Source organism: Oryzias latipes, chromosome 17 (assembly GCF_053564925.1).
Source record: "Oryzias latipes strain Hd-rR chromosome 17, Olatipes_Hd-rR_3.1".
NCBI classification, from domain to species: Eukaryota; Metazoa; Chordata; class Actinopteri; order Beloniformes; family Adrianichthyidae; genus Oryzias; species Oryzias latipes.
Window position 1 is genome coordinate 32017247 of NC_136253.1, and position 27587 is coordinate 32044833.

The 27587-nt window shown below is 39.3% G+C and overlaps 1 protein-coding gene across 10 annotated transcripts in view; it reads right to left on the minus strand.

Annotated features, from left to right (window-relative positions):
• Positions 1-806: 806 nt before the first annotated feature.
• st18 (ST18 C2H2C-type zinc finger transcription factor) overlaps positions 807-27587 on the minus strand; it is a 40786-nt gene continuing 14005 nt past the window's right edge. For 3 of the 10 annotated variants that reach the window (XM_023965311.2, XM_078934084.1, XM_078934085.1), the window contains 21 exons: positions 21825-21940; positions 19585-19636; positions 18840-18870; positions 18450-18637; positions 13964-14644; positions 13184-13318; positions 11266-11356; positions 11087-11179; positions 10451-10659; positions 10084-10247; positions 8250-8495; positions 6633-6742; positions 6011-6073; positions 5609-5677; positions 5282-5344; positions 4952-5032; positions 3468-3689; positions 3227-3312; positions 3048-3151; positions 2820-2966; positions 807-2685 (listed from right to left, as the gene is read on the minus strand). In XM_023965311.2, the coding sequence (XP_023821079.1) occupies positions 2545-2685; positions 2820-2966; positions 3048-3151; positions 3227-3312; positions 3468-3689; positions 4952-5032; positions 5282-5344; positions 5609-5677; positions 6011-6073; positions 6633-6742; positions 8250-8495; positions 10084-10247; positions 10451-10659; positions 11087-11179; positions 11266-11356; positions 13184-13318; positions 13964-14644; positions 18450-18637; positions 18840-18870; positions 19585-19636; positions 21825-21940 (3092 nt within the window). In that variant the 3' untranslated portion in view covers positions 807-2544. Of the gene's footprint in view, positions 2686-2819; positions 2967-3047; positions 3152-3226; positions 3313-3467; positions 3690-4951; positions 5033-5281; positions 5345-5608; positions 5678-6010; positions 6074-6632; positions 6743-8249; positions 8496-10083; positions 10284-10450; positions 10660-11086; positions 11180-11265; positions 11357-13183; positions 13319-13963; positions 14645-18449; positions 18638-18839; positions 18871-19584; positions 19637-21824; positions 21941-27587 lie in introns of all 10 variants that reach the window. The other 7 variants (XM_023965309.2, XM_023965312.2, XM_023965313.2 and 4 more) reach the window with 3 other exon arrangements.

A 27587-nucleotide genomic window follows, 5' to 3' on the forward strand; every position in this document is an offset into this window, starting at 1 on the left:
AATGTCTTTGGACTAAAGCTCTACAGTCTAAATCCCAATGAAAATCTGCTTGAGTTTGTTTTTTTTTTTTCATATAAATTTTAATAACCTGACCTGTGCACAAACCCTGATTCCAGAGATATGTATTACTTGCTTGTAGGTGTTTTTCCTACTTAATAGTAAGAGTTTTAAATATTCAAATGAAATACCCCTTGAGAAAGATACGAAGTAACGTCAGTTATTTTTGATTAATTTATAGATTTTCTTAGTTGTTTTCCCATTTTTACTTGATCATTATTTCTACCAACATCTATAAATACACAGAGAAATGTCTATACTTTTTCTCCCACATCTATAATTTTCCAAAACAACAACATAAATTTAAAAATCTTGTAAAAATTTATTGGAAAACTTTTTGAAGACATCTGTTTTTCCACTATGTATTTCGTTATTTTTTTTAGGAATTATTACTTTTTTTTTTTAATTTAATGTATAGATGCACTGTGTTGGTGTTGAAAGCTTTTCAGAAGTTACTAATATAATGGTTTGATGATAAGAAACCCCTGAAATAGAACACTTTTTAATATACTCTCAATATTTTACATGCAAATATTTGATTACTCAATATTGTATTTCCAAACGATTAATAAAATTAAAGTAAACCTGTGGTTTTGATCTGAAAATGTTCAAAAAACAAACTGCTGTTTGCATTGGTCAGCGCCCTGTGTTCATGTAATGCGCTAGTTTCACCACTAGATGGCGACAATGACACGTCCCCGCCGCTTCGCTGCGCCTCCAGGATCAAAGAGCCTCGAGGAAACGACACAACCATTTAAAAGGTTTATTACTACCATACACAAACTGTACAACACAGCGCATATCATTTTATTATGAAATAGTAAAAGTAATTGGAAGTTTCAATTTACAAACTACCTTAACTGAAAAAAAAGCATTACATATTATTTCAAAAGAAAATACAGTACAATTTTCATAGTATTCTAATATTGTTCCACAAAAAAAGCATGTCACATTACAAAACATCAAATACTAACAGGGGGGGAAAAAAATTATAAATATAATTCACAAAACTTCCTGAGCAAACAATGTGTGGTGTTTAGGAATTAAGAAATTATGAAGGATTGTTGGGTTTTACGAGATATTGAGTTTTAAACAATTGAAATTCTTAAAAATATGGTGAAATTGATATTATTTATGTTCTGGCTCCCTCAACTGTTTTCCTTAAAATATCCTAGGCTACATTTTTTTATTATTATTATTATTTTTGTCTATTTGCAGAAATGACAAATGTATTGCTCAGATGTTTGTATTTAGCAGTTGGATTAACTTTGTGTGAAAGTAAAAACAGTCAAAAACAATCAACTAATATATATATTGTTTTTTTTAGTGTTTTTGTTTTCAACTGTCGAAACTGAACTGGGTTCCGTGAAGATACAATACTCAAGACATGAGAGTATTCAAATGAAACATCGTGTTGAATATTAAGGCTTATTTTAGGCAAATTTAAGATCAAACAGAAATGTTTAATTAAGTGTATTTTGAATCTCTGAGTTTGCGGCTACTAAAACAACAGTTTTCCAACAGTCATCAGGAATGCATCCTCCTATGAAAATAACGGAACTTTAGAATAAATTAGACACCGTTCACATAATACTGTCCTACCACAAAACATAGTACTTGTATATTTTTATGGAGTCATATACATTTAGGCACATACTATATGCACAACGTGTGTGCACAGAAGGCAGTTTATTATCTATACATTTAAAAAAAAGAAAAGAAAGACATCTTGACAAAGTGAATTAGTGATTTTTTTGTTGCGCTCTTCTTTGTAATGCAAAGCAGAATGGGACAGCGTTCAAGCGCAGTGTCACCTCCTGCTTCTTTCATTGGACGAGTAGAAAAAAGTTACAGTACATTTGCATTGCCTTTTTTTATTTTATCTCACCTATTATACATTCAATTTCCAATGAAGAAGGCAAGAGCAATGCTTAAAAATATGGTGTAATTTTGGTACGTTTTTGCTATGAAAAGGAGCTCCAACTTATGATCAAACGATAAAAGTAAAACAAAAATTCAACACTAGATGGCAAAAGTCTGTCGCAGAACTGGAATGTGCTTCTCTGTCATTCACAATCTGCAGAAAAGTCGAATAGATTTCTCAAACTTTAAGCATTTACAATCGAAGAAATAAATAAAAGCAGGAAATAAATAGAACAAATACAGTAATAAATAGCAATATTATAGGAATGACATGAACACATACAGATTCAAATCAAGCAAACAATACAAAGTAATCAAGTGCAAGAAGAAGGGGTTAAAAATCTCACCAGGGGTAAACATATCAAGAAAATGCAGAAACAGTAAAAGCATTACAAATTCCAGCTGGTAGTTTTTTTCTTAGTGCAGTGTTTGTGCCGGGAAACGCCACGCGTGTTTCCAAAAAGCCTCGTCTTACACAAACAGCCTAGCCAGCACTCCTCAGTGAAACACAGCTATCTAGTGCCATTATACCAAGTCAAAGAAAGCCCTCGGTAACTCTGCAGCTTAAACATGGATGCCCTTAATAGCCTGTTTGATATTATCCAAGAGGACCTTGCACTCTGGAGAGTATTCATGCTCCGAGTTGTTGTACATATCAGTTAATGTGTTCACATAGGCTTCAAAATTATGCTCGCTGATGGGTCCCTGCAAACAAAAACATGTTGACCATTAGCGACAACAGCACAGCAGACGCGACAATTTCAAGGAAATGAGGTTTCTTTCAGGACAGATTTGACATAATGGGCTGCGGTGTGGTTTGCGGTCAAGTCTTACTGTACCATTTGAGGCAGCTGAATGTCTGTCAGGCTGTTGATGAGCGCTTGGCTGAGGCGGGCCAGCTCCTTCAGGAGGCTGTCGTTGTGCTGTTCGATCATCCTGTTTTCCTCCTCGATTGTCTTCAGGTTACATTCCATCGAGGAGATCTGCTTTCAGGTACAAAACGGGAGGCGTCAACTCGGGCAGCTCCAGGTTTTTTTTAGGCCAAACTCACAGGAGTAGATACTTACCTGGGTTTGCAGCTGCATCATGTCTGCCTCTATTTTCATGTTGGAATTGTTCAGCTCTTTGATTTCATGATCCAAGTGGGAAATGTCGTCTTTGTTTTCAATACCTGCGTTAAAGAGGACTTCCGTGAGTGTTTTTTTCTCATTTTCCTTCCTGGCATTTCAGCGTCCGAGTCTCTTACCACTGCTGGCCTTCAGCTTGATAGTCATCTCCTCCTCTGTGTGCTTCTTCTTTATGCTCTGTGCGTTCAGTGGGCAACCGGACAAGCTAGTGGAGCGGGTCATAAAAGACAGATTTAGAAACCTCAAAAACATTGAACCTCAGCAGACATTTTTGGAGTCAAGCTGCCGTGGTGGGATGGCAAAGCAACATGTCGACCGGCAGTATTGTTCAAAGATAAAATGGAGCACAGATGACCTCACCTTCTGTGAGTGGCAAACACATTATTGGCGTGTCCGAGGCCATTGCAGCCAGGCAAGGGACAATGGGGCAGTTCCTGTTTATTGGTCTTCCAGGCAAAGGGCAGGCCGTTGATGGACGACTCCTTCTGTCTTTTGGCAGCGAGCGGACAACTGCCTGCACTGCGGTGGGATGTGTATTTTCCCGAAATGTGGCCCTGTCCGTCACATCCAATTACTGGACATCTACCAGGGAGTCAGACAAAGAGTTGCAGGCGTTGGAAAAGCTGCATGCGCCACGGAAAAATTCAGCCAGGTTGCATTTAGCTCATCAGCACAGACATTCCTACTACAAATGGTCTCTTTCAGCAACTAGACCGGAAGATTTGTCGACCATTATCTTGATTAATCCATCCAAATGATGATTAGAAACCAAGTCGCCAAAACTATACATGAAATAATCACATTAACTATAAGTTACTAATCCTCTCAGACTCTGTTGGGTGCGCATGCCTGGAGGTGGGTGATATTTGTGCCTGAAAAACATCAGCACAACTCGTGCTGAATATCATTAAGAGTTTGTCAGTTACATTTTCAGGCCCTTTTATTTTCCTGCAGGTCAGTAATGGAGTGACATGAATTACAGATAATTGTCATGTTTCCCCTCATGCGAAAGAATGTAATTTGGAGGTGGCTAACCCATTCCCTTATTGATAAAGGTGAAAGGTCGCCTGAGATGATACAAATGGCACACATGCTGCAGAGTGCTGCTGCCGCCGCCGCCGCTGCAAAAAGCCTGTTTCAGCATTTTGTTTCTCGACAGCACAGCAGCACTTAGAGGACAAAACAACAGCAGTGCCATTACTTGCATCTACCACAGGTAGGTAGCTTGATGCAAGGCACCCAGACAATGGAGGCGTACCATATGGCCCGCTATTTACAATAATCTCGGGACATTTGCTACCCTCCCCCTTTTCTGCCCCTTTCTCTCTTCATGTGCATGAGATCTACTCCTGTCTAATTCCTAAGCTCGTGGCCTTGCATTAGTAATTAAAAAGAAAAAATCAGGGTCCAGATGTATAAGCAAACAAGGGCTCGTATGTCTGACTTTGGATTTTAAACTGCAAATCAATTACATTATTCTATTTTTTTTTTCTCCAATAACACTTTCACCGGTTAATACGAATGAGTGCGATGCCATGGGCCGTCCAGCGTTTTTCTTAATATTCTATAATTATAAAGAAAGCACTCAGCGAAGGGTGATAAGCCAGATATTCCATTCAGAAAATAGGAGCAACACAAAACCCCCCCTGGAAAAAAATCCAAACCAAAACATGATGCTAATCCCTCAGAAAATAATTCGCTAATGTCAGGACAAGAGAAGAATTATTTTCTTTGTTTCACTTAATGGCCTCCAGGTACGATGCACAGCAGCATGGTGCAGTTTCACTATGCTTTATTGTTTAGTTTTTTATCAAAATAGAAACATGAGGGCAGAAAGCTCTTACTTAAGCTCCTGCTCGTCTTTGTCGTCCTTGTTTGGTGTGAGCTTCAAACCTCCTTTCCTGGCACGTGGACACCCCGACAAGCTGATTTCAGACAAAAGAAAGAGGGAAATCTATTGACAGAGCTCACTAACACCTCTCCGAGTGAGCATGCATAAAACAATTTATCAAAGTTAGTCTCAAACTGCATCAGACAGGAGGGGTGGGAAAAAGCAAGAAATCCAAAAGTGCAGCGTGTTTGTGGTAAAAAGTGAGATTTTCACCATCTGTTTGAACGCTGTGCATCTGACAAATGTATTTCATGCTCGGCTGTGATGATTTCTCTCCCGTTACCTTCTGTGTGAAGCATAGTTCCCAGTCACATGTCCAGATCCATCACAACCAGGTGTTGGGCACCTGCAGGTTCAGAGACACAGACACCAGGTGCTTTTTACAGCAAAAGACTGCAGCAGATTCATGCTAATACGCAGAAAAGTAGTAAAAAGGAGCACAAAAAATAAAAAGAATCCTGTTAAATATGTAGAAATCTTGCATAATGTCTTGTAGGAAGGAAAACAAGGAACACAAGGGAGGGGGAAAGGAGAGAAACAAGACAAAACCGACTTGTTTTATGTGGAAAAATCATGCAGCAACAGCAACAACAGCTTTCCGAACACATACTTCAGTTCCTGAGAGTTCGCTGCCATCAGTGATTTGAGTGTTTTGTCAGCCAGGGGACATCCAGACACACTAGAGAGGATAAAGAGCTAAGAGTCATTTTAATTCACTCTTTGATCACAGCCGAATAAAATAATCTGAATACAATGTCTCAACACGTATTTACACACAAGTGTTTGAAACGTCTGTTTTTCCCACATGAAAAAGCTTTTTTATGTCACTGCGTTTAAGAATAAAAGAAAAAATAGTTGTCACGGGCCATTAAAAAAAAAAAAAAATCCACACGCTGCAAAAAAAAAGACTAGTTTCAAGTGCAACAGGGAGCATAATTAAACAATAAGCACTGTTTTCCTTGTCTGCACCTCTTCTAGCTGGTGCTAATGAGGACGTAATTAATTACTGCACCTCCGATGTGATGCATAATTCCCCGTCACGTGGCCACTGCCGTCACAGCCTGGGGTTGGACAGCTGCATGGGGACACAGAGCATTTAATGCACAGGTTACTCCACTTCCCTCACACTCTTTGCCATGAACTAAGTCTTTGTTCTACTCTGAGAACGGGTTTAATAATCAGGAGTTAGTACAGCGAGAAGTTTAGTAGGAACTGGTGGTGCAGCGTTTGGCTGAACGGGATCTGTGAGCGTCTCTGAGCGTGAGGCTGTGCCGCAGGAACTACAGGACCCCACTGTTCTGGTGAGGAGACCTGGCAGAGCATGCACTCTAACTAGAAGAGTTAAGCTTTTACAGGACATACAGGGAGAAAACTCACTTTCCGATACAATTCTTCTCCACATGAACCTGCAGACATACCAGTTACAACCATATGCAACACAGTCAGCTTCATTTGTGTGTTTCTGACCCACTTAAATCAATCTTTCTTGCGCTTTGAGGTTTGAGGTTGCACTTTTTTTTTTTTCGGTTGTTTTTTTTGATACTGACCATCTGCCAAGTTAAAAAGGGAAGATCAGCTTACACTTGACTGAATGAAGATGCAGTGAGATGCCTCACATGCTCAAACCCACGTACCTCAAAAGCTCTTTCTTTGAATCTCGTAATAGGAGCTTGGCTTTGGGGCTTAACATGCTGCTGTCTCCTAGATAGTGCTGGTCCTCCAAGGAGATCTGCTCATAGTCGTCCTGTGGAGAAAGACAAAAACAGGGCTTTGGCTCTCCTAAAGGCCAAAAGTCACTCTCCTGTGACCTAAAACTGAATAATTAATGTAATCCCAGAGTAATACTCTTAGGGGACTTGAGGGGGTTAAAGTGCAAGAAAAAAAGATTATGCGTAAGGATCCTCAAGTCACGCTTTTAAAGTGATGCATAATCCACAAGGTGTTTGTGCTGTGCAGCCATCCAAATACAGCTTTAACAGCTGGTTCCACAAACAAGATTGAAACTTAAAAGCAGGCTGATGTGAAAACTCCGCAAGCATCAGTAAAACGTAAAAAAAACAAAAAAAGTTTGGAGTCTGAGTCAGGTTTGCACACAAGACAAGAATTTGCGGAAATTGTCCAAATAAGAGTCAGTTTGCTCCTAAAACTTTCTCTAAAGAGAAAAATCTAGATTTATTTTTTCAAAAATACAAATGTATTTAAAAAAAGAGTAAAATAAAACTGAAAAATAACTTGTTTAATTTTATGTTAAACAATGGAAAAATGCCTAAAGCTAACAAAAATGAAAAAACAAGCTAAATCTTACAATTTATGGTTTACTTTCTTGTTTGAATACCTTTTTACACTTGATATAAGTCAAAACAAACTAAAGATTGAACAACTTTGTTAAAACATAAAATCTTGAAAACATCTTATTTTAAGTGATATTTCTGATAAATTGTGAATTTCTTGTCTTATTTTAATTGGTCTAAAATTAAGGATATTTGGACTGTTGTAGCTCCTAAAATTTAATATTTTTGGGGGTAAAGTAAAAGCATGTGTGTACATAAATAAAAAGCAAAAACAGAATCTTGAGTAAATAAAAAGACCCACGTATTAATAAAAAATGTCTTATTTTCTGTCTTACAAGGAAAATAATCTTCTTAAGACGGCAAAATAACCTTAGTTGAAGACAAACTAATCTTGGTTAAGTAGAATTTTTTTCTGGAAATAAGAATTATTTTCTCACCCCATTGGCAGATTTTTCCTTTTTTTTATTTTTATTTTTTTGACTAATTTTTATAGGGCCTGATTGTACAGTGCATACCTACGTTAAAGATCTATTACTTTTCTGACAATATACATTTATTTTAATGCATAACTTTCTAAGTATTAGAGTAATACACCCTAATATGAGTGTCTCTAGCTAATTTCAAGAGGAAATGTTAAATCAAAAGAGCAGAACTTTACAAATTCTACTGGGTCTGTTGGCAGATATTTTCACTTTTAATTAAAAAAAGTGTTTTAGTTAATATTTTTTGACTTTTTAATGAGAGGATCATTTTTTCAAGTGCTGTTTAGAACCTCATAACATATAGAAGTTCAAAAATGTCACTTTTTTTTAAACTGCTCAGAAGTTTTTAACAATAAAAATATTTCTAATAGAATTTTTATTGTCATAAAACGAGCTCCCATGTACTAATTGTTATTATTTCTTACAATATTAGGATGTCTATTTTTTGTAAACTCCCCTTACTTGAATATTTGGTTACCTCTTTGTCCTGTAAAATGTGAGCTTTGCTAAAATGGACGGGGAGGGAGCTTTCCCAGCTGTCTCTCTCACACAGTGGCTGGTAGAAGGCGGGGCCGATGAGGACGCTCCCGCCTTTGGCCACGGCGGACTCAGGAGGAGACAGGGGGGCTTCTGGGGGCGTCCTGCTCTGGGCCTTTCCGTTCTCCTTGCACCTTTTCATACTCAAATCCAAGGTGCCGTTTTCGTCCACCTCTATGGCCATGTCCTGAGGACCAAGATGTCAGACAGAGAACAGCGGCGCTTCAGAACCAGGTGTAAACAAAAACATGCTAAAACCTGGATAAAAATAGAAGGCGTCGCCTAATTACACAGACAGGAATGTAAATGAGACAGTAAGAAAGCTCATTAATACGGCAGCGCCGATACGGGAGACTTGAACCCGACAACGTTCCTCTGTAAACATGAAAAGTGACTTGAAACGCAAACAGTGTTTTTAAATAATGCAAACGGAGGTTATCTCACACCAGACAAGGTACTAAACTAAGCCAGCGTTAATTCTGCTGAACACACACACACACACACAAATAATAATCACTTGTGTGTAGTTTTGCAGTGACAGCTGTGTCCTCTGTTTTCTAGGACACACAACCAAGATGGCAGCTGGGGGTTGGGGGGGGGGGGTTGCTGGTTTTAGGTCATCATTATTATTACAAAAATTAAAAAAGCTTAATGTGGCATAAGTTTCCCTGCTGACAGATGTGTTTGTTGTTTTTCTATTGTGCCGAAACGCAGCAACTTGATGACTTAGGCCTGTGCTGGGGTATTAAAAGTTCTGCTCAAATCACATTTGGGACTAAATATTCTACATGTGTCATTTATGCCTTTTTTTTTTTAGGGATTTGTTCAGATCAAAGCACCAACTCGAAGAGTTTGTTTTTTAAATAAATGAATGAATCAGCCAAGAATACAATCAAAGTGCACGAAAAACGCCTGCTTTCATGCTTCACACGACATTTTTCTGTCGCAGATTCAGTGGAACGTACTTGGTATTCATGCGAGTTAAAAAATCCCCAAGATGTAACACTCTAAATATGGTCCGCTTTTCAGACGCGAAAGCTGTTCTTCATTTTGTACGTCTATCCAAGACAACTAAAGCTGTAAACGAGAACAGATGATTAACTTGCTAACACTGTTTTATTCATTCAGTGGGCCGGTACCTGGTACAGGGCCACATTCTCGGCTCAACAAGCTGGGAGACAAGGATCTGTGTTGAGTAGGTGTGGAAACCTTGAATCATCTACAGTACAGTGTGCGCGTATGTAACACACAGAATGTGATCAATATTAATCATGAAGTTAGTTGAGAGGAAAGTCACAATATTAAACAATGTTGGCGAAAATGGCTGCGAGACGGTTTTGGATCCGAATCCGGCGTTCCTGTGAAGATTTGGGATTTTGTGTGAATTGAACTTCTGATATGTTAACTCCTTTAGCTGATTGGCTTAATCCTCAAGGATGCTTTTAAGGACGATCTGGTGTAGACACGCAGCCTATCCTGGATCATATAACTAAGCAAAATATCCTCCGCCATCTGCAGCGGGCAAGATGCATTTTCAGAACAGCAGTTCAAGGTTTTTACACGCCAGCTGATGTCAAAACAAAATACAGTGTTTTCCAAAAAAAAAAGTAATGCGTTTAAATGAAAAATGTGGTTTATTTTCTTATTTTCTGATGTAAGCATACAAGTTTTCAACTCGACTCCTCAATTTGCCAAATCTTTTGATGTCTCTTTTAGACAAAAAAGAGGGAAAATGACCACATTAAATCCTTCTCTGAGTGGGCTAATTTGATCACCTTTGTTGTGGTTGCCAGAGGCTGGCCGGCGACAGCCTCCACATTCTTCCGGTAGCGAGTGGAGAGGTTAAGGATGGCGGCTGTTGCGGCTGTGGCCTGCGGATCGTCCTCTTTCTTGAATGGACTCAGCGGGCTGTGCTGACCAGATGCAGGCAGGCGGCCACCTGGAGCACCAAGAAAGCCAGGATACTGTTGAGGTGCTAAAATACAAGCAATTAGTGCACCATTTAGTTAGTGGGATGCCAGGTGTTCAAACCCAAACACAGAAGTGGACAGAAAACACTTTTCATGCTCAGATTTGGGATCAGCGACACAAAGAGTTCCTTAGAATCTGATTTGCATCAGAATCAGAATGAATGAAACTTACAGTCGGGGTAAAGGGGCATTTCCTGTTCAGGGTTGGTCCCGAGGAGGGGCTGTTTGCCAAAGACCTGCGCATCAAAGCTGGCGTAATCAAAACGGATCCTGCTGTACTTGTCCAGATCTTTTGTGAGGCTGGTTTGTAAGGTGGCTACAGGATGAGAGAGTCTGTAGTTGAGCTGGTTCATTTCAAACTTCTTTATCAAACCGATGGCCCTGAAAAAAACGACAGACAATAGAAATGTTTGGGGGGAAAAAACATCATAGAGTCCTCTGAAAATTCCATTTCAAATCTAGATTTTGTGCTTAAGCATTGGGGGATGCCAACGCGTTTGGACAGAGAGTCTGGGATGTGATGTGTGTTGTAGATCCACAGCCAGGTTGCCAGACTAATTAATATAGTGGAAGTGGGCAGTCTGCCCAAGATAGATCCACAGGGAACAAAGAGTTCTGCTCTTTTATCATCTCTAATCGAGATGAACTCACAGGGCCGGCAACCGTTGCTTGTGTCTGTTTGGAAAGCCTGCGTGGGCTCAGGAAATGGAAATCCTGGACCCTCATCTTTTGCTGAACTCTCAGCTGGAGCTGGAGTCCACAGATGAGCCGAAGTGGAAAAATGTGGAGTTGAGTCTGGAGTTTGTACCTGGGTGAGCGGTCGGGGGTTTGCCTGCACTTCAGGCTCTCCTCCTGAGGTCTGGAGACTTTCACTGCAGCAGCGATGGGGCAGCCTGAGAGACTGGTTGGGGAGCACATCCATCAGATCATTTCATCTCAGTAAAGCTTAAAAAGAGTGCATTACTGCGGCGGATCTCTGTCACGTACCTCCGATGGGTGCTGCGGTTGCTGTTGACGTGGCCCCTCCCTGTGCACCCCGGCGTGGGGCACTTGAGGACGTTTTCATGCATGGCCAGAACTGACAAAATATAAAAAAAATATATATATAACCTTAGCAAACAAAACAATTAAAAACCCACTCTGATCAAAGCGACTGTGCCCTTTTTGGCCAAAATTTTAAAACCTGGCATATTTTCGGACATAGCTTCTGCAGAGCAGCAGGAAACTGCAACTACATAAAATCTTGCTAAGTAATTTTGTCTAGTCTCTAGTTTAAATCTCTTATTAAACTTAATTTAAAGCAAAACTAACTTACAAGAAACTTTTCAGTGAATGTAATGTAATGTTATTTTAAAACCATAAACCTTGAATAAATCTTGTTGCCTCTTTTAAACTTAAAACATCAAATTTTAAGCAAAAGTTCTAACGAACCGGTTGGTTATACTTTATATAATGATATCAAAGTTTATCTGTGAATGGGGAGTGGACTTATTTCAAGAAAAAAACTAGCTTTGGTTTGACTCATAGTAGAAGTGTGTTTAACAACAGGAAGTCATTTTTAAGACACATTTACATCAAAAAGTTAATAATGGTTCAGAAAAGAAGATAGATGGACTGTTTTACCACTTAGAATATGATTTATTTATTTGATATGGCAAATTTAAAGATATCCAATTATTTTTTAAGCAATAAACACAGATTTTAGGATATAACATTTCCAACTACTAGAGCAATATGCCTAAATATGAGTATTTGTAGCTACTTTCAAGATTTTGTTTTGTCTTTAAAAGGCATAAATTCTACTCGCTCCATTGGCAGATTTTTTCTCTTAAAAGGATGAAAAGAATAGTTTGAAGTTTTTTACTTTTTAACTTGTTTTGAAAAAGAACATTTTTTCAGTGTAGTTCATTTGAAATTCTCCTGATTTGTGGCGGGAGCTAATGGCACGGAGCAACCCCGCCCCCCTTCCCCTCCCCAAGGCAAAAGGCAAAAGCCATTTGCTCATCAATTTGCATAAAGAAATACTTAAAAATGCCATTTTAAGCTTTACGTATGTCTTCCATCTTCAAAAAGAATTTATAAAAAACACAATTTTCATCACAGTGGGTCTATATCCACAGAATCATAAGCCCCTAGCACACCTATATGTATAAACAGGGAAATAAAACACATATTTTCAGGCTTTCATTTCAGATTAAAATAACTAGTATGTTTCAGTGTGTTCCTAGAAGATCCCAGAAAGACAGGAAAAGAGAAAAAGCTATTTTTTTCCCCGCAGTAATGTGGCTGAAATGTAAATAGCTTAGTGCACCGCCGGACAAAAACAAGGCGGATGATTATATTCTTCAAAAACAAATGCGTTGTTAAAGGTCCGCTCTGCATCCTTAGAAACTTCTTCCCCACACACATCCTCCAATTAGTTTGTTGGAGTTGTCTATTTATTTTTGAATACTGCATTTTCAAGCCCTTTGATTTGCAAATACTGCCTCCAGTCTAAGAGCATATGCTTTTTTGAAAAAGTTAATTACTTTTTCTGTTCCTTTTGTAACATTGGTGTTTAATGTTGAGCGTTTTTTGAGTTACATTGAAATGACTTAACAATCGGCAATGTGTGTGTGTGTGTGTGTGGGGGGGGGGGGGGGGAGTCAGTATTCAAACATTACAACACATTACGGAAAAAAGAGAAAAAAAAGGGGTGGGGGGGAGAAAAATCCTTTAAGTTTATTTGAAAAGTTTCCCGCACATCTTTTATTTGAACCAGGCGTGCCTTTCTTGTCTTTGGGGTAACTAAGAGGATTTCAACTACTGTGGCTGATTGTAAATTGTAAAAAAAAAAAAAAAAAACTGGTGGGTTTTTTTCTGCGTTTGTGTGGAAATAATCCACAGTGCTGCTTCTGTGACTCACTCTCTGGGGGGACTCGGACTTTGTGAGGACACCCAGACAGGCTCCTGTGATGTGGGTACAGGCCCGTCACGTGACCGGTGCCGTCGCAGCCAGGAGTTGGACACTTTACATCCTTTTTATCTGTGCGGGGGGAATCTGCAAACACAGCAACAAAGGGTTTTTTACTGCCAATGCAACCTTTTTTCTGTCTTTAAATGTGAAAATGAAGCAGACACGAAAGCTTTTTGTCTTAAATGTATATCAGATTGAAATATCATGCAAAGCCAGACACTTTTTTTTTTTTTATCCACACAACATGCATCTATTAATCTGTCATTTTAGTTAAGGCTGCAGTTTAACATTCACTTCTTAATGCCCATCCATCGAAAGATTACATCTAGGATTACACATTTAGCTGCAGTCATTTGAAGAATCAGAGGGAAACATGAGAGGTACTTTGGGGGGATTTAAGACTTATGGTCATGGTTAAATATCCAGTTTATTCCTATCAAAATCCAATATTCTGAGTAGCACCAATTCCATCAGAAAATGTTGTTCTTCTTTATTTTAGTCTGTTTATTTATTACTTTACTTGTTGCCAAAATGTTTTTAGGCCTTAAGAGGATTTCCACCCTGCGATTCCCCCGCCCCCCCGCATATGTTTCTTTTATTCCTCTCAGCATTTTTTATTTATTTATTTTTGTTCATTTTGGACTCAATCTCCCAAATCACAAGAAGTCTGTTTCCTGTGCGCTGCACGCAGGGGCTGCTTTTGTCATTTCCATAACAACCTGGTGATACCTTTTCCTCCATTGTAGCTGAGTCTGCAGTCCATGTCCATCATCCTGTGCGTCCTCCTCTCGCTGGTCATCTGCTCCATGAGGAAACGGTCCATCTCTCTGTAGGCGTGGTGCAGGACCTGCCTCTGCTCCGTCTGCAGGGCGATGGCCTGCTCCAGAAGGCTCAGGTTCACACTCCCGCGACTCATATCAAGGCCTCTCTCTCGGAGGCCCAGGGCCCAGCTGTCTAGCCGGGGAGGCCTCTCCGCCTCAGCCTCCCCCTCGCTGTCCTCCTCTGCAGAAAGCAGCTTGTATCTCAAGGCTTCAGCCTGGAAGTTGCTCACTCTGCCGATTGATCCTCTCAGCTCGGGGAGAAGCTCCTGCCTCAGGTGGTCGCTCCTGCCGGAGAGGTCTTCAGAGGGGCTGTTGTCTTTGGCAGACAGGGACAGAGGCTCCCACTTGGCCATGTTTCTGTAGGGACTTTGCGGCGATGATGTGCCACTCATCCTGTCCAGATTTTGGTCCTCTTCGTCATTATTAAGATCATCCTCCTCCTCTGCCAATGCAGCCTCAGATGAGTCCACCTCACACTGTGGAGAGCCATTAGAAGTGACTTCAGACCAGCCGAGCGGGCTGCAGGACTTGGCTCCGGCACAGGGGTAGCCGCCGTCAGCCACGCCGTTGATCCTTTGAAAGTTTCCATCTGAAAAACGGCAAAAACACATTCTTAAAGCTTCGAACCTTGAACGTGATGCTCTTGACCCTTCAGTTTTAGCAACAAAAGAATGCCATGTCCCTGGTAATCTGTGAAATCCTTTTAAGGTTTTAAAAACTGTGTTACTTCTTTATGAGGAAAAGCATGTTTTCTATAAAACCAGGAGGATTTATAAGAAAACACGCTGCGAGGAAAATGACAACCAGGTTGCAAAATTTCCGGCTAAATCTAATGTGGAAAAACATATTTTTTTTACTTCAACATGAAACTTAGATGTGAGAAGCAGAATTGCTTTCCACTTTGTTGTCTCCAATCGAAGCAACACACCAAGACAGATTTAGAGCAAGATTATGAAAGGATTTACATGGCGGTGGACACAAAACATCATTTTCTTTATTACTTTGGTGTATTTTTGAAGTGCGGGCTGAGTAGCAACATGTTGTCAACCGACAAACCTTGATTTCAAAAACAAGCAATTGTTGTTTCTAGGAATGAGAACACAGAAAGTGAAGATGATTCCTGAAAACACAGATGGAAGAGAAGAGGAAAAAATAAAAACACAAACAAGGAGATATAAGACGGAAGTCTCTGCAACATGTTGCTGTGTGTTTGTGTGGCAGAAAACAGACGAACACTTCAGTCGCTGCCGGAATCGTATTTATCAGAGAGTTATCCTGGCAGCCAGGAGGACCAATAAAAGAAACGCTTAGTTAGTGAAAAATATCACAAATCATTGATGTGCAGTAAAATAGAGTTCTCTTAAATGACAGATTACTACATGCAAACAAAAGTTCATTAAGTCACAAAAAAGTGTTTGTTTTTGATGAAAGAATGCATTTAAAAAAATGTTTTACAGACATAAAATGTATATTGATGACAGTTTTAAGATCTAAATGTGCCAAATTTTCCCCTTAACAAAAAGTACTACACTACTTGAAGTTTATTTTATGAAGAATACTTGAGTATAGGTGTAGAAAGTTTACTGTAGACCAGGAAACTACCGCTGGAGATAAGAATATGTGCTTTAAGCTCATTCTAATAACAAACAGCTCTGACATTATATTAACCCTTTAATCATCTTTTTATTTGTCAAATCTGCCGTGATTAAAAAAAAAAAGTTCATTTTACTCTGATGGAATCACCTTACTTTACAAATCTAAAGATAAATGCTAAGAAAAACTATTGTTTGTTCAAAGGGTTAGCATTTTCTTAAAGCCCAAGAGCCTCTATGGAGGAATAAAAGAGCTACGCGTGGAACCTCAAGTTATGGACCCCTGCTATAAACCACATACATGTATTGTAGGAAGTATAGTAACTGAATACTACTTCAGACTAAATTGGAAGAATTCAAGTTTACAAGATAGTATATAATAAATAAGTATACTTGTATATTTAAATAGACTACTTTAGGGTAGTTGCTCCTACATGTAAAAATGACATCTTAGAATTTAAACAGATTATCTCTAAAATCCTTTATTTCTTGTAGTCATATTTAAGCTGCAAACAATTTTTTAAAATGTGTGGGCGTGACAGTATAATACTATTATACTGCATTTGTTTTTACTTTTATTCCCCATCTTATTTTGCTTAGTGCTCCTGATAATTGAATTTGCTCTGACCTCAGACTGTGTTTTAATGTAAATCCCGGCGCGCAGAAAGATGCCAGATGACTGTGAGAAGCCCGATGATCGGAGGCAAAGAGGGTTATGGTGATCCCTCAAAACGCTTCTGACTGAAACAACACTTTATTAAGACCACTGATCATATTAAGTCATGGTCAGTGATTAACAATGGAAAGCTATCATCTGGATTGATTCCACCAAATCTCTCTTGATCCATGAAAAACATTCAAACTTATGCTTTATTAAAGCTCTTTGCACTATGGAGATTTCAGTTTATTTTTTTTTAAACTTTTAGTAAGCCGAACTGGATTTCCATATCCATTTAAGTGGCCTGACATTAAAGTCCAAAGCAAAGTAGGATTGCACAGATTGAGAAGATAGACAGACAGGGATTGTGACAATCAGATCACAGTCACTCGGTAGGACGACGGGAATAGAGGCATTAGCGGAGAACTTACCAACGAGACCAAGGCAAAAACTTAATCCTTTACCAAAAGGGCTTTAACATCCCAGGCATTATACAGGAAACAAAACTACGATTTTGTGCATTAACAAGCAGAAGAGTTTGACGCGTCTGGCTTAATGTGCCTTTTGTCAATTCTCCCATCTGAAAGAAAAAAGTATTTAAAAAAAAAAAGCGTGTGTGTGTAAACGTTGAAATCAAAATTACAGCCAGTTCTGTGTGTTTACACTGATGAGGCAGGCGACACAGGTTTTTGTTTTTCATCCAGAAAGGACTCCCAGGCCTGACACAGCCATACATGCAGTCAGACAAGCACACACAGACACACAAGTGTGGTGAGAAAAAGGAAAGAGATGGAGGAGAAAAAACTTGGATCCCTCCGACGGTTTGTGTGTTGGAACAGGTGAACAGTTTGTACTCCAGAATAGCCATTACCAGCACTCTGCAGCAGGGCTGCAGTTGGCTAGAGTTAAACGCTCAACCAAACAAGCGGCTTATTTTTTTTTTTTCCTCTCTCCCTATTTTTTTTTGTTAAAATGCAGATATGACCGGCTTCCCACTAAATTAAAAAAAAAAAAAAAACTGACAGTCTTCGCTTCACTTTTCCAAGACGGGAAAAAAAAAATCTAACAACAGCAAAACATGTACAGAATATGTTCATCTGTAGTCCTTATTTGTTTAACACATTTTAGACTTTTTTGTATTTATATAAATCTGGCTGGATTTTATTTATTATTTTTTTGTTTTTTTGTTTTTTTGCAAAACAGCTCTGAGAATATCAGTTTTTACTCAGGAAAAACACACAAAAGTCAACAAAAGATTAAAAAAACAAAAAACAAAAAACCTGGTGTTGCAAAGTGAATTACTCCAATAATTGTAATGTAATATGAACCCAGAAAACAAATAAATTCAATTTCCAATGAATCCACACAATTCAGTAAGCTACTATCCTGGTCCATTAAACTACACACGTGTACTATAATGAGCTGTAGACATTATGCCTAATTATGTATTAGACTGTGTTAGAGGGGCTAACAAAAGCTTTTGAAAGGGACAATTACGTTTGTTGCTTAGTTACATCGTTAAAAATATACCAAATCAGTGCAGATTATGGTGGGCGAGAATGCACATGTACGCCGCCGACTTTACTGGCAAAATGCACAAAATTTGGTCGATTAGGAAAAAAAAGAAACTTTTTTTTTTAATTATTAGTAAAGAAAAACAAACTTTTTTTAATTTTATTTTATTTTTAAAAAAAAAGCTCCACTGGAACAGAGACAGGGAAAACTAATTTGTTTTTCACAACAGGCATCTTCAATAACATGTCAAATAAAAGGGAGAAGGACGCTTAATATAAATGAAAGTGAACTGGTGAACGCCTCCATTCAGGTTGTCATTGTATGGCCTCAATGGGTTTGGACTGGCTATTGTAAAAGGACAGATGAGGGGGTCTGAAAGCTGGCCTCATCAAGAGGGGGTAAAGCCACGCCAAAAATATCATGGCAGATCAGCTGTCAAAACTTCAATTTGTGGACTGGGGGACACAACTAATACGGATCCAGCAGTGTAGTCTTTCACTTCCACTGCACAATGACTGCGGCTGCTGGCTGATGGCGGAGGGAGGGAAACAAGAATGCAACAGATGGGATTTTAAAATTCAGCGTCAATTGTTCATCAAAACAGACAAAACAACAGGACATCTGTTTACCTGCTGGAGTGTCAATGTTCCTCAGCTCTTCTTTGTCCTGTGGCGGTGCCAGGTCCTCGCTCTCCTCTTCACATGCCTCGCTGGGACTGTAGTGGCGGGGCTTCATCAGGAGGGACTTCCTCTTATTGACAGGAGCACCCTGCACCCCTTCCTGAGCGCTCCTCTTCCTCGCCATGGACGCATATGGGCTGGACAAAAAGCAAAGGGAGGTTAACTGAGACCTTGTGCTGCTCATTTGTAACGTCCAAAGATAGTGGGGGGGGAAAAAATATAAAAAAAAACTCTGTTTTTTAATGTGTTATGGAGCTAAAAGCCTCTTTCTGAATACAAGACCCAAATACCTCCTTTCAGGCGTGATGATAAAAGAGTCTTTTCACAATAAAAGCTCACCTGTGCGTCTCAGTGATGCACTCGGCCAACCCTTTGAAATAAGAAGAAGAAATAAAAGATGAAAAGTAGTGTTTGCATTATGGTGGCACAGCATCTGTCAACACAGCTCAGATCCACATCAGCTCACTACTTTTGAACTATTGCTGATGACATTTTACGACCTCCAGTCAATATTTGAGTTGCAGATAACGTTTTAGGGACGATAAACTTGGGTGGACACCAGCCTTTGAGCTTGGATTTTACAAGGATGGCGTCCGGGCACCATCATCAGCGCGGGGGGGGGGGACTCCATTGATTTGAAAAAAGGCTTCTCAATCACTCTGCACACTCTCCGGGAACGCGTGGCAGTTCGCATGAATCTCATTCACAAGTTCCGCCACCTCCCCCCCACCAGGCAGAACCAACGGTAACACATTTTTTTATGAATTTTTGTCCAGATGTGGCAACGGCTCCAGCGTGAGCGGGAAAGGCCTCAGAGGCCCTGAGCGCGTTCAGTTTAGAGGTTTTTCAGTCTCACGTTATATACACTCTTTAACTAATTTGAACCAGCGTTCAGCTTTTAATGAAGGTATTCCCCTCTGAATAATGAAACGGCAGTGCAGAGCTCTTCAGCGCGGTAAGATAATATGCACAGCTGGCAGTTATAAAGTTGGATTGTTGAACCGACACCCCTTAGCCCGTGGAGATGAAGTGAGCGTGGACGTATGTGCGCCAGACACAAGTGGACGGTCAAGTCTGAGCTCACCTGAGCCGCTGTGACACGTTTTCAAGGTTTGCTCCTCCCCCTCAGAATCCATCTGGAAGAAATACACATTTCAATGCCAATTTATTTTGAATTGAGAGAGGCTTTTAGTTTATTATTTTTTCACGTCGAGCCTGCAAAACCTATTCCTGTGAACGGGCTGCTAAAAAACACAGATAATATGCAAACACAGTGGAAGGGGAGAAAAAGTTTCAAAGGCGTGTAAAAACCTAATGACACAGAATAATGTCATTTAAGTACAGGCGGCGCCTGATAGTGAGTGTTTTGACAAAAATAGTGTCGAAAATCCGTCCACTCTCACTGGCTGTTGCTTGTGGATCTCAAATAAAACCTATTAAACATAATTATTCCAGGCTGATGGTGGCGTTTTGTGGTCACAGGCCAGTGAAATCTATGAGTCATAGGATATGCTGTTACTTTTCCCGGTAATGGGAAACATGACTCCTCTCTCTCGTTTGCTGTTGTGATTGAAGGCACTGACCTGTCATACATTTATAATAGGGGAGCAGGTGTGGCAGTGATGGACCTTAATTTCCTTTAATAAACCTTTTATGTGCCACACTCTTAATGCCACGCTGGGCCCTCAGAGGTCCTGCTCATAATAGGTTCATTACTTTTGATTACTGCAGCCTATTGAGACAAACAACTCCCAAACACTATAGATTACATTCTGCAAAAATGAACATGCCTTATTAGTTTGTAACACTTTTTCCACATCAGACATCATGCTGCAATGTTTTTGCGGGGAATTTGTTGGTCTTAAGGCAAAATGTTTTCATGCAGACTGAAAATATAACATGGACATTAATCAAAGTTCACATCATGTTATCAGTGAGGGAAAATATCACCACTGAGTCACTCTTGAGGTGACATTTTAGAAGTGTCACTCAAACGTATTTTTTAAACTGGTTTTGGTATCATTGGACATGTAACCGTGTTGTAGCATTTGCATTTTCACAAGATAATCTATCATGCAACCAAAAAAAAAACAGAATTTTGCAACTTTTTTTTTCAATTTCTCACTACATTATTTAAGTTTTTACCAAAATAACTCCTTGATTTCCTATAATCTGCCCGTCTGCTGCATCATAAACTCCTGCACTGAAGAATAAATTCATATTTTAATAACAAAAACTTTCTTACAGATCCGATAGAAAGCTTTTTATAGTATATTTGTAAAAAATAACAAAAAACAAAAGGTGCATTTGGAGTAGAGAACGCACCAAACCCGACGTGTTTGATGAAAATAACCGGTACATTGAAAAATGGTTTACATTCCTCAGCAACTGTCTCTCCTTCTGTGGCGACACATAAGGAGAAGCTGCGATTTGATTTAATTTGATGACAAATAACAATATAGAAAAAAAAAAACAGTTGTGAGAAATTTGTTTGAAGAGGAGAAGTCATTATTGCTTACAAACATCACACATATGTCCTTATATCTGTTAGTCTGGCATAAACCTGATTAAGATTTTTAGATTAGAAACATTAAAAACGGTGCGATTGTAATATCATACAGTATAAAATACATAAAGAGTTCCTTTATTTTTTATTTACTTTTTTTGCAAATATGCAGGTTTTTTTAATTTCTTATTTTATTTTTAATATTAGATCAAATCTGAGTGGATTCAAACTGGGATGATTAGGATTATTTTTAAGCATTTGCTTGCTTAAGGTAATATTTCAGATCTCTGGTGAGCATTTTTCTATGAATTTGACCCCTGTGTCTCTGACATTTCATTTATCTTCTTGTCATCTTCTGTGAGTCATTGGTCTCCTTTCATTCTTACATTAACAGTTTGGACTCACCTAGACCTCATAAATGAGGGCCCAAGTTTAATTAAGCGTAATAAAAAAAAACACAGAATGGGTCTTTTAATCGCATCTCTATGAAGTTTCTGTTAAAATATCTGTATCAGTGTCATCCAGATCATCTATTTTTGCAATAAAATCTTTACTCTTATTGTATGCACAACCAAATTATGACATTTTCAAGCTATAAGTAGCAAATAAAGCAAATAAATAGTCTTGCACAGTGACACTAATAGTCTCTATTGTCTTGTTTTTGCAAAAAAAATAAAAAAAATAAACATGTTTCCAGCAGTATTTGGTGTTGTTCAGTCAAACCCTAAGTTTGTGATCATTGTGATGAAAAAGTACTTCCAGCTCTAACAAAAGGCCACTTCAAAAGCTTTATTTGTCTTTTCTGACTGAATACATACCTCTGATTGCAGTTTTCTGAGCGTTCTGAAGGACAAGGTGCCAGATCCAAAGTGCTGCCCCCGGCTGATGCTTTCACTCTGGTTATCTCTCAGGAGGTGATGCTGTAATTCATCATCTGGAGGAGAAACAGACACAAACTTTCAACTCAGCCATCCAAACCAGTCAAACTTTGAACGCTTTTCTCCTCAGATATATATATATATATTTATATATATTGAGAGACATTTATTACACGGGGGTGGAAGCAGCGTATTAATATTTCACATGGAATAAGGAACATGATGCAAATTGATTGCTTGACACAGATCAAATTGCTTCCTTCTAATTAATACAAAATATCCAAGAGGGAAAACAAGGATGAACACAATGAGTACATTAAGCTTTTTCACTTCACAGATCTTATTATGGAATTGTTTATTTCTGCTACACACACATATAGATGTACACACTTCCTTAATTATGGCTCAGGGAACATTTCCACAGGAAAGGAAAAAAAAAAACACAAAACGAGGGGGGAAAAGGGGGTAACTTCGGGGGGGGGGGGGGGGGCATTCAAACCCCTGTCATTAGCATATGAAAAAGACTTAGCCTGCTACTGTTTGAGCCGGTTTGTCATCTGCTGAATCATACTCTTACCTACCCATCAAACACACACATCGCGACATCAGCAGCACTCCTCAGAGGGCAGTTTTCACCGCGACTGGAGCTTTTTATTTTTTCTTCTTTTTCTCAGGGGTGGGGAGTGAGGTAGCAGCCTGATGCTGGAAGGGGGGGCGGCATGAGATTTTCTATGTGTTAATCTGGCTGCTAACTGTCCTTGAGCCCAGCCCATTCCCCCCTTAACCCCATCTGCCAGCATTCCCACCGCAGAGGAGAGAATGGGCTGGGACTGGGGACACAGAAAGAGGGACCTTCCTCGTCCAGCAATCATGAATAACCATCACCCTCAGAGATCCGGGCGCGGACAGAGGGGAGCAAACGTGTGCGAAAACACTCCACGCCACTGACATTACTCCAGCCGCACACTCGCATTTTGTGACGAGGGATGCTATTATTATTATTTTCATATAATGCCTTATTAATACAGTGCAGCTGCTGTGGATATTCATCGCTGACCTTGAGTCTTTGTGTCCCCCCCTTGTTCCCAGCTTATCCGTGCACTTGGGACGCTCTCATGTAATTAACACAGACATTATTGTGATGGAGTAAAAGAAAAAAAAAAAACTCTGTGCTGATACCTCATCTTTAAACCAATAAAGCAAAGCAGAGTAGCAAAGTAAGATTCTGGAGACCATAAAATTAATAACGTTATTTACATTTCCTTTAGATAGTGGGTACGGGCGAGATGATAGAAGCAAATGAGATTACGCAAAATAAGATTTCAAAATGTCAGTGCTGCACTCCCAACCGACCAACTGTTTTGATTAGATTACTCTTTAAATATAATTACCGTCTCGGGCTGCGCGTGGAAACAATGCATACATAAAAAGAAAAAGAAAAGCAGGAGCCGGTGCACGTATCAACCCATTCCCTTTTTTTTTCTCCACAAGTCTTTTTCTCTTAACCTTTCTTCAACAGTATCATTTTGAATTATAGGGAACGGATGGGTGCTCTGTGCAAGGTCACTGTCTGGTGTCTGCACCCCCCCCCCCCCCCCTTGTTTTTGTTTCCTCTTCCAGAAGCACACTGAGTGAAGGGTTAAAACTGGAATGGATTTAATTATGGAATGAATGGAATTATAATGCGCCTGCAGCAAGTTTTCCTCCTTATTTATTAAAGCAGCTGATGGGCCAGGTTTGATGAGCCACTTCTGGCATAATTGAGTCATCACACAAAGAGGGTTCCTCGCATTCAGAGGGGTTTTATCAGCAGCAAACAGACCTGATTACTGGCAATTACACTCTGATCTAGGGGAAGGAGGAAAAAAAAAAAAAGGGTAAATGCGCGGGGTAACTTTTGTGTTTATAGTTTACCCCGGGAATAATTTTCACATTAATTTTACATGCTAAGTGTTTTCTGTTTATGTGTAACAAAAAAGCAAACGGCAGCAGATAAGACCTTTTTTTTTTTTTTTTTTACTTTCATATTCCCTTGTAATGAAGGTCTAACTGATCCCAACCCCTGTTCACTCCACAGGAGCACAAACGTCTCAACGTTGTGAGACGAAGCGAAATAATAAAGAATAAAAAATGGGGTAGAAGAAATGGACCTGCTTGGAGAGGGCTAGTTTGTGGTGAAAAAATAAAGGACACGAGTGATTGCATTTGCTGTTTTTCATTGAGATGCAAATGGATTCGTGGAGAGTAAATTAAACCTTGGTCAGAGACTGAAATCAACTTCTGTTCAAAGAGTATTTAGATAAACAATTTGCCTTTTGGATTTGCATGTGGCATATTGTTTATTTGTTTGTTTAAGCCTCTAGTGAACTTCTCCGCGAGGTTGTTTTTATTTCATTTCTGTGACGACATCCATTAATTGGAGAAAATTTCACGTTTTCATCAAAATATTACAAACTTTTTCTTAAAATAGCAAAAGAAAATGGGGAAAAATGGCTGAAAATGAATAATTGGTAACAGAAAGTAAAGATCTTTTTGAGAAACGGTAAAAACAAATCACGTTTTCATCAAACTATTATAAACTTTTTGCCTAAAATAGCAAAAAAAAATTGGAAAAATTGGACAAAATAAAATAGTTTGTCACAATTATTGTCACGGGAACAGCTAAAAAATTCACATTTTGATCAAACTATTATATCTTTTCCCTGAAATAGCTAATAAAATTTGGATAAAATGGATGAAAATGAATAATTTGTCACATAACATAAAGATTGTTTAGGGAAACAGTTAAAAAAAAGTCAGATTTTCATTAAACTATTATAAACTTTTGGTTAAAACAACAAATAAAATGTCGAGAAATTGGATTAAAAAAATGAATAATTTGTTTAAAAAAAAGTAAAGATCTTTTTGGACTTTTATTTGTAGTTATGTATGGGCTTCTTTAAATAAATAAGAGCTTCATCTTAAAGAAAATATTCTGCCAACAATTTATGAGCATCCCTCTGTGCGATAGAGCTTTCTGGACTGATGCAGACACAGGCAAAATCTTGAAGTCAACTGCGATTTCAGATATAACAGCCTCACAGCTACCCTGACGGCCAAGCAAAGTGTTTGTGCCTTTTGCCAAAGAGTACTTTTATAGAGAAGCGTATTGGCATCTTATCACTTTTCCAAGACAGAGATGCCACAATAAAGGAGTGCAGCTCACAGAATTCTTAAGAGACAATTAGGAGCCTGGCTAGCTGCTATGGCTTCAATGATTTGTTATGATGGCATAACTACAGGGGAAACTTGTTATTGGACGGAGTTAGCAAGAGTCCCATGAAAGAGTCAGATGGTGACACCTTTGCCGAGGTGATTTATGAATGTTGTAATCGCTTTCCAAAGTCATCCCAAAGCCTTTTCCTCTAAATTGAGTTCATCTGGAGCAGGACCACACAAAAGGCGGCCAGTCCAGATTGTTTCTTCTGACATCAAAGAGCCAATTTCTGTCTTTTGACCACATTTCTGGTGCTTTTAGAGCCTCATCTTATGAAAACGATTGGATGATATGCTATTTTACTTGTAAATCAATCCAATAGGAAAGAAAAAAACAAAAAAATCAGAAACTGTATCCTCTCCCACCATCCATCAATAGCATCATAAAATGGAGCGGCACAAAATTCACTGGTTGGCGCGTCTCCAGCACGCCAAACCACTCTTATGTTAGCCTCAATCTTTGAATTATAACGCGAACATGCTTTTTCAGACCTCACTAATTTGGGGACAGGTGTTTGGGGAAAAAGAAGTTCTATTCCCGGTGCAACAATGAGCGGAGTAATCCTGCTTATTGTTCCTGCCCGAGGAGCCCCTTTCATGGAGGAGGTTGCATGAATGCTACCAGGTGGTCTGCAATTTGCAGAAACGTAGTAACCGTTCCAGCTAATCCGCCAGTCACAAAAGGCAGGTCTCCAGTGCTCCGGGGCCCTTCGGAGGCAAAGGAAAAAGTTTACCTCAAACACTCAGGGGCTGAAAAGGAGTCAGGAGCAGTGATTCCTAATCAGATTGCGCCGAAGTGAACAGCTCGCATGGCAGCTGTAGTTTTCCCAGGGTTAATTACCTTTCACTGCTCCCTCTAAATGAGTCAGCTGTTCCTGTCATTAAACAACGCCACTCTATCTCTGCTCCTCTGTCCCTCACACGCATGTGATCATGGCTGTGCACGTGCACACACACGAAGAGCCACACCTTTCGCTCGCCATCTCCAACTTTTTTAAATCATAATTCATTTGCATATTATGGTGACTTTGATTGATTCACTTTTCAGTCGGTTGGGGGGGAAAAAACAAAAATAAAAGCAAAAAAATAAAAAATAAAGGTTCGTTGGCGGCTGTCATTTCTCAATCCGGTCCCAAAACACCTGCCATTCTGCAGAGGAATAATAGCAATCTGTCAAGGCCTCATTCTAAACATATAGGAGGCGTGTGCACATATGTGCATGCCCAAACACAAGCTAGCTCCAAACGTGCATGCAAACATGACGTCCAGTTCGGATAGACTTGTGCCGTCATCAATTGGGAACAATCTGTCTGCTTGCTGGGCTCAGTGGCTCAGGATGTTGGGGGAATTTTAAGTGATTTTTGCCACTGTATGCTAAAATCCCTTGGCCACCTGGATTACAAACTCCAGTCCTTTAACTCTTGCCAGTATAAATCCGTGTTAACTCGGATTTACCTCTGGCATATGAATCCTCAATCTGGGTAAGCTTTGTTTGGAATGAGTCAAACAGAAGTAAAGATATCCACGGGCGAGTCCGTTTCCACGAAACTCGCCCTCGGGGCGCACTTCACAGAAATATCGGCCATCAGAGCGATTCAAGACGTGTCGTCTTACAGCCATTCACATCCAGGTGGAAGTGAGCAACGCTGCACTGTAAAACCCCAGGTAACCATGGAGACTGATGTAAACTCACAGGAGTGCACGCTGGTGAGGAGTTAGATCAGCTCCCCACATTAAGATTTCACATTGATCACTGTCAGAGAGGCATTATTTGCTCAGTTGTTCAAACACGAGTCCTGCTCTGCTTGCAAAGTGATCACGATAAAATAAAATATGGCACGAGCAGCCTGGAGGATCTAAATTAAGTATTATCAAATCTCTCACATTCACACTAGCACACACACACGTCTGGGATGGCAGAGTTAAGCCAGACTATTTTGTACTTAAAAGGTTAGCAGTGCTGTTTTGTGAGTTTGATCCTTGCTTGCCAAATCAGCAGATGGTCCATGAATATGATTATATGCATCAATAAAAGGAGTAATCTTTGACAAAATGTAAATTTGACTCAAGTCCAGGTTTTAATATGCGGCATGGACTTTAACCCACTTTTCAGCTTTACAGTGGAGCGTGATAAGCTAATGCACTTTGAATTTTGTAAAGCGATCTCTGCTGGTGCTGCAATAAAAAACTGTTCTGAAGATAAAAGTCCAACTAAAATTTTAAAAAAATGGCCTCGGAGAGGTAAACCATCGACTCATTAAGTATCACAAATCATCAAAATCAGCCTCTTCTTCATCATGTTTCTAAAATTATCTGTTTAAAAGTTTAAAAACTAGAAATTAACAATGAATGATCTTTTTTAACCACAAACGATGCAATAATAAGTGAAGCTGGATTATTGTAAGAATAAAAAAAAAGAAGCATCTGAGATAAAATCCAGCAAAAAGT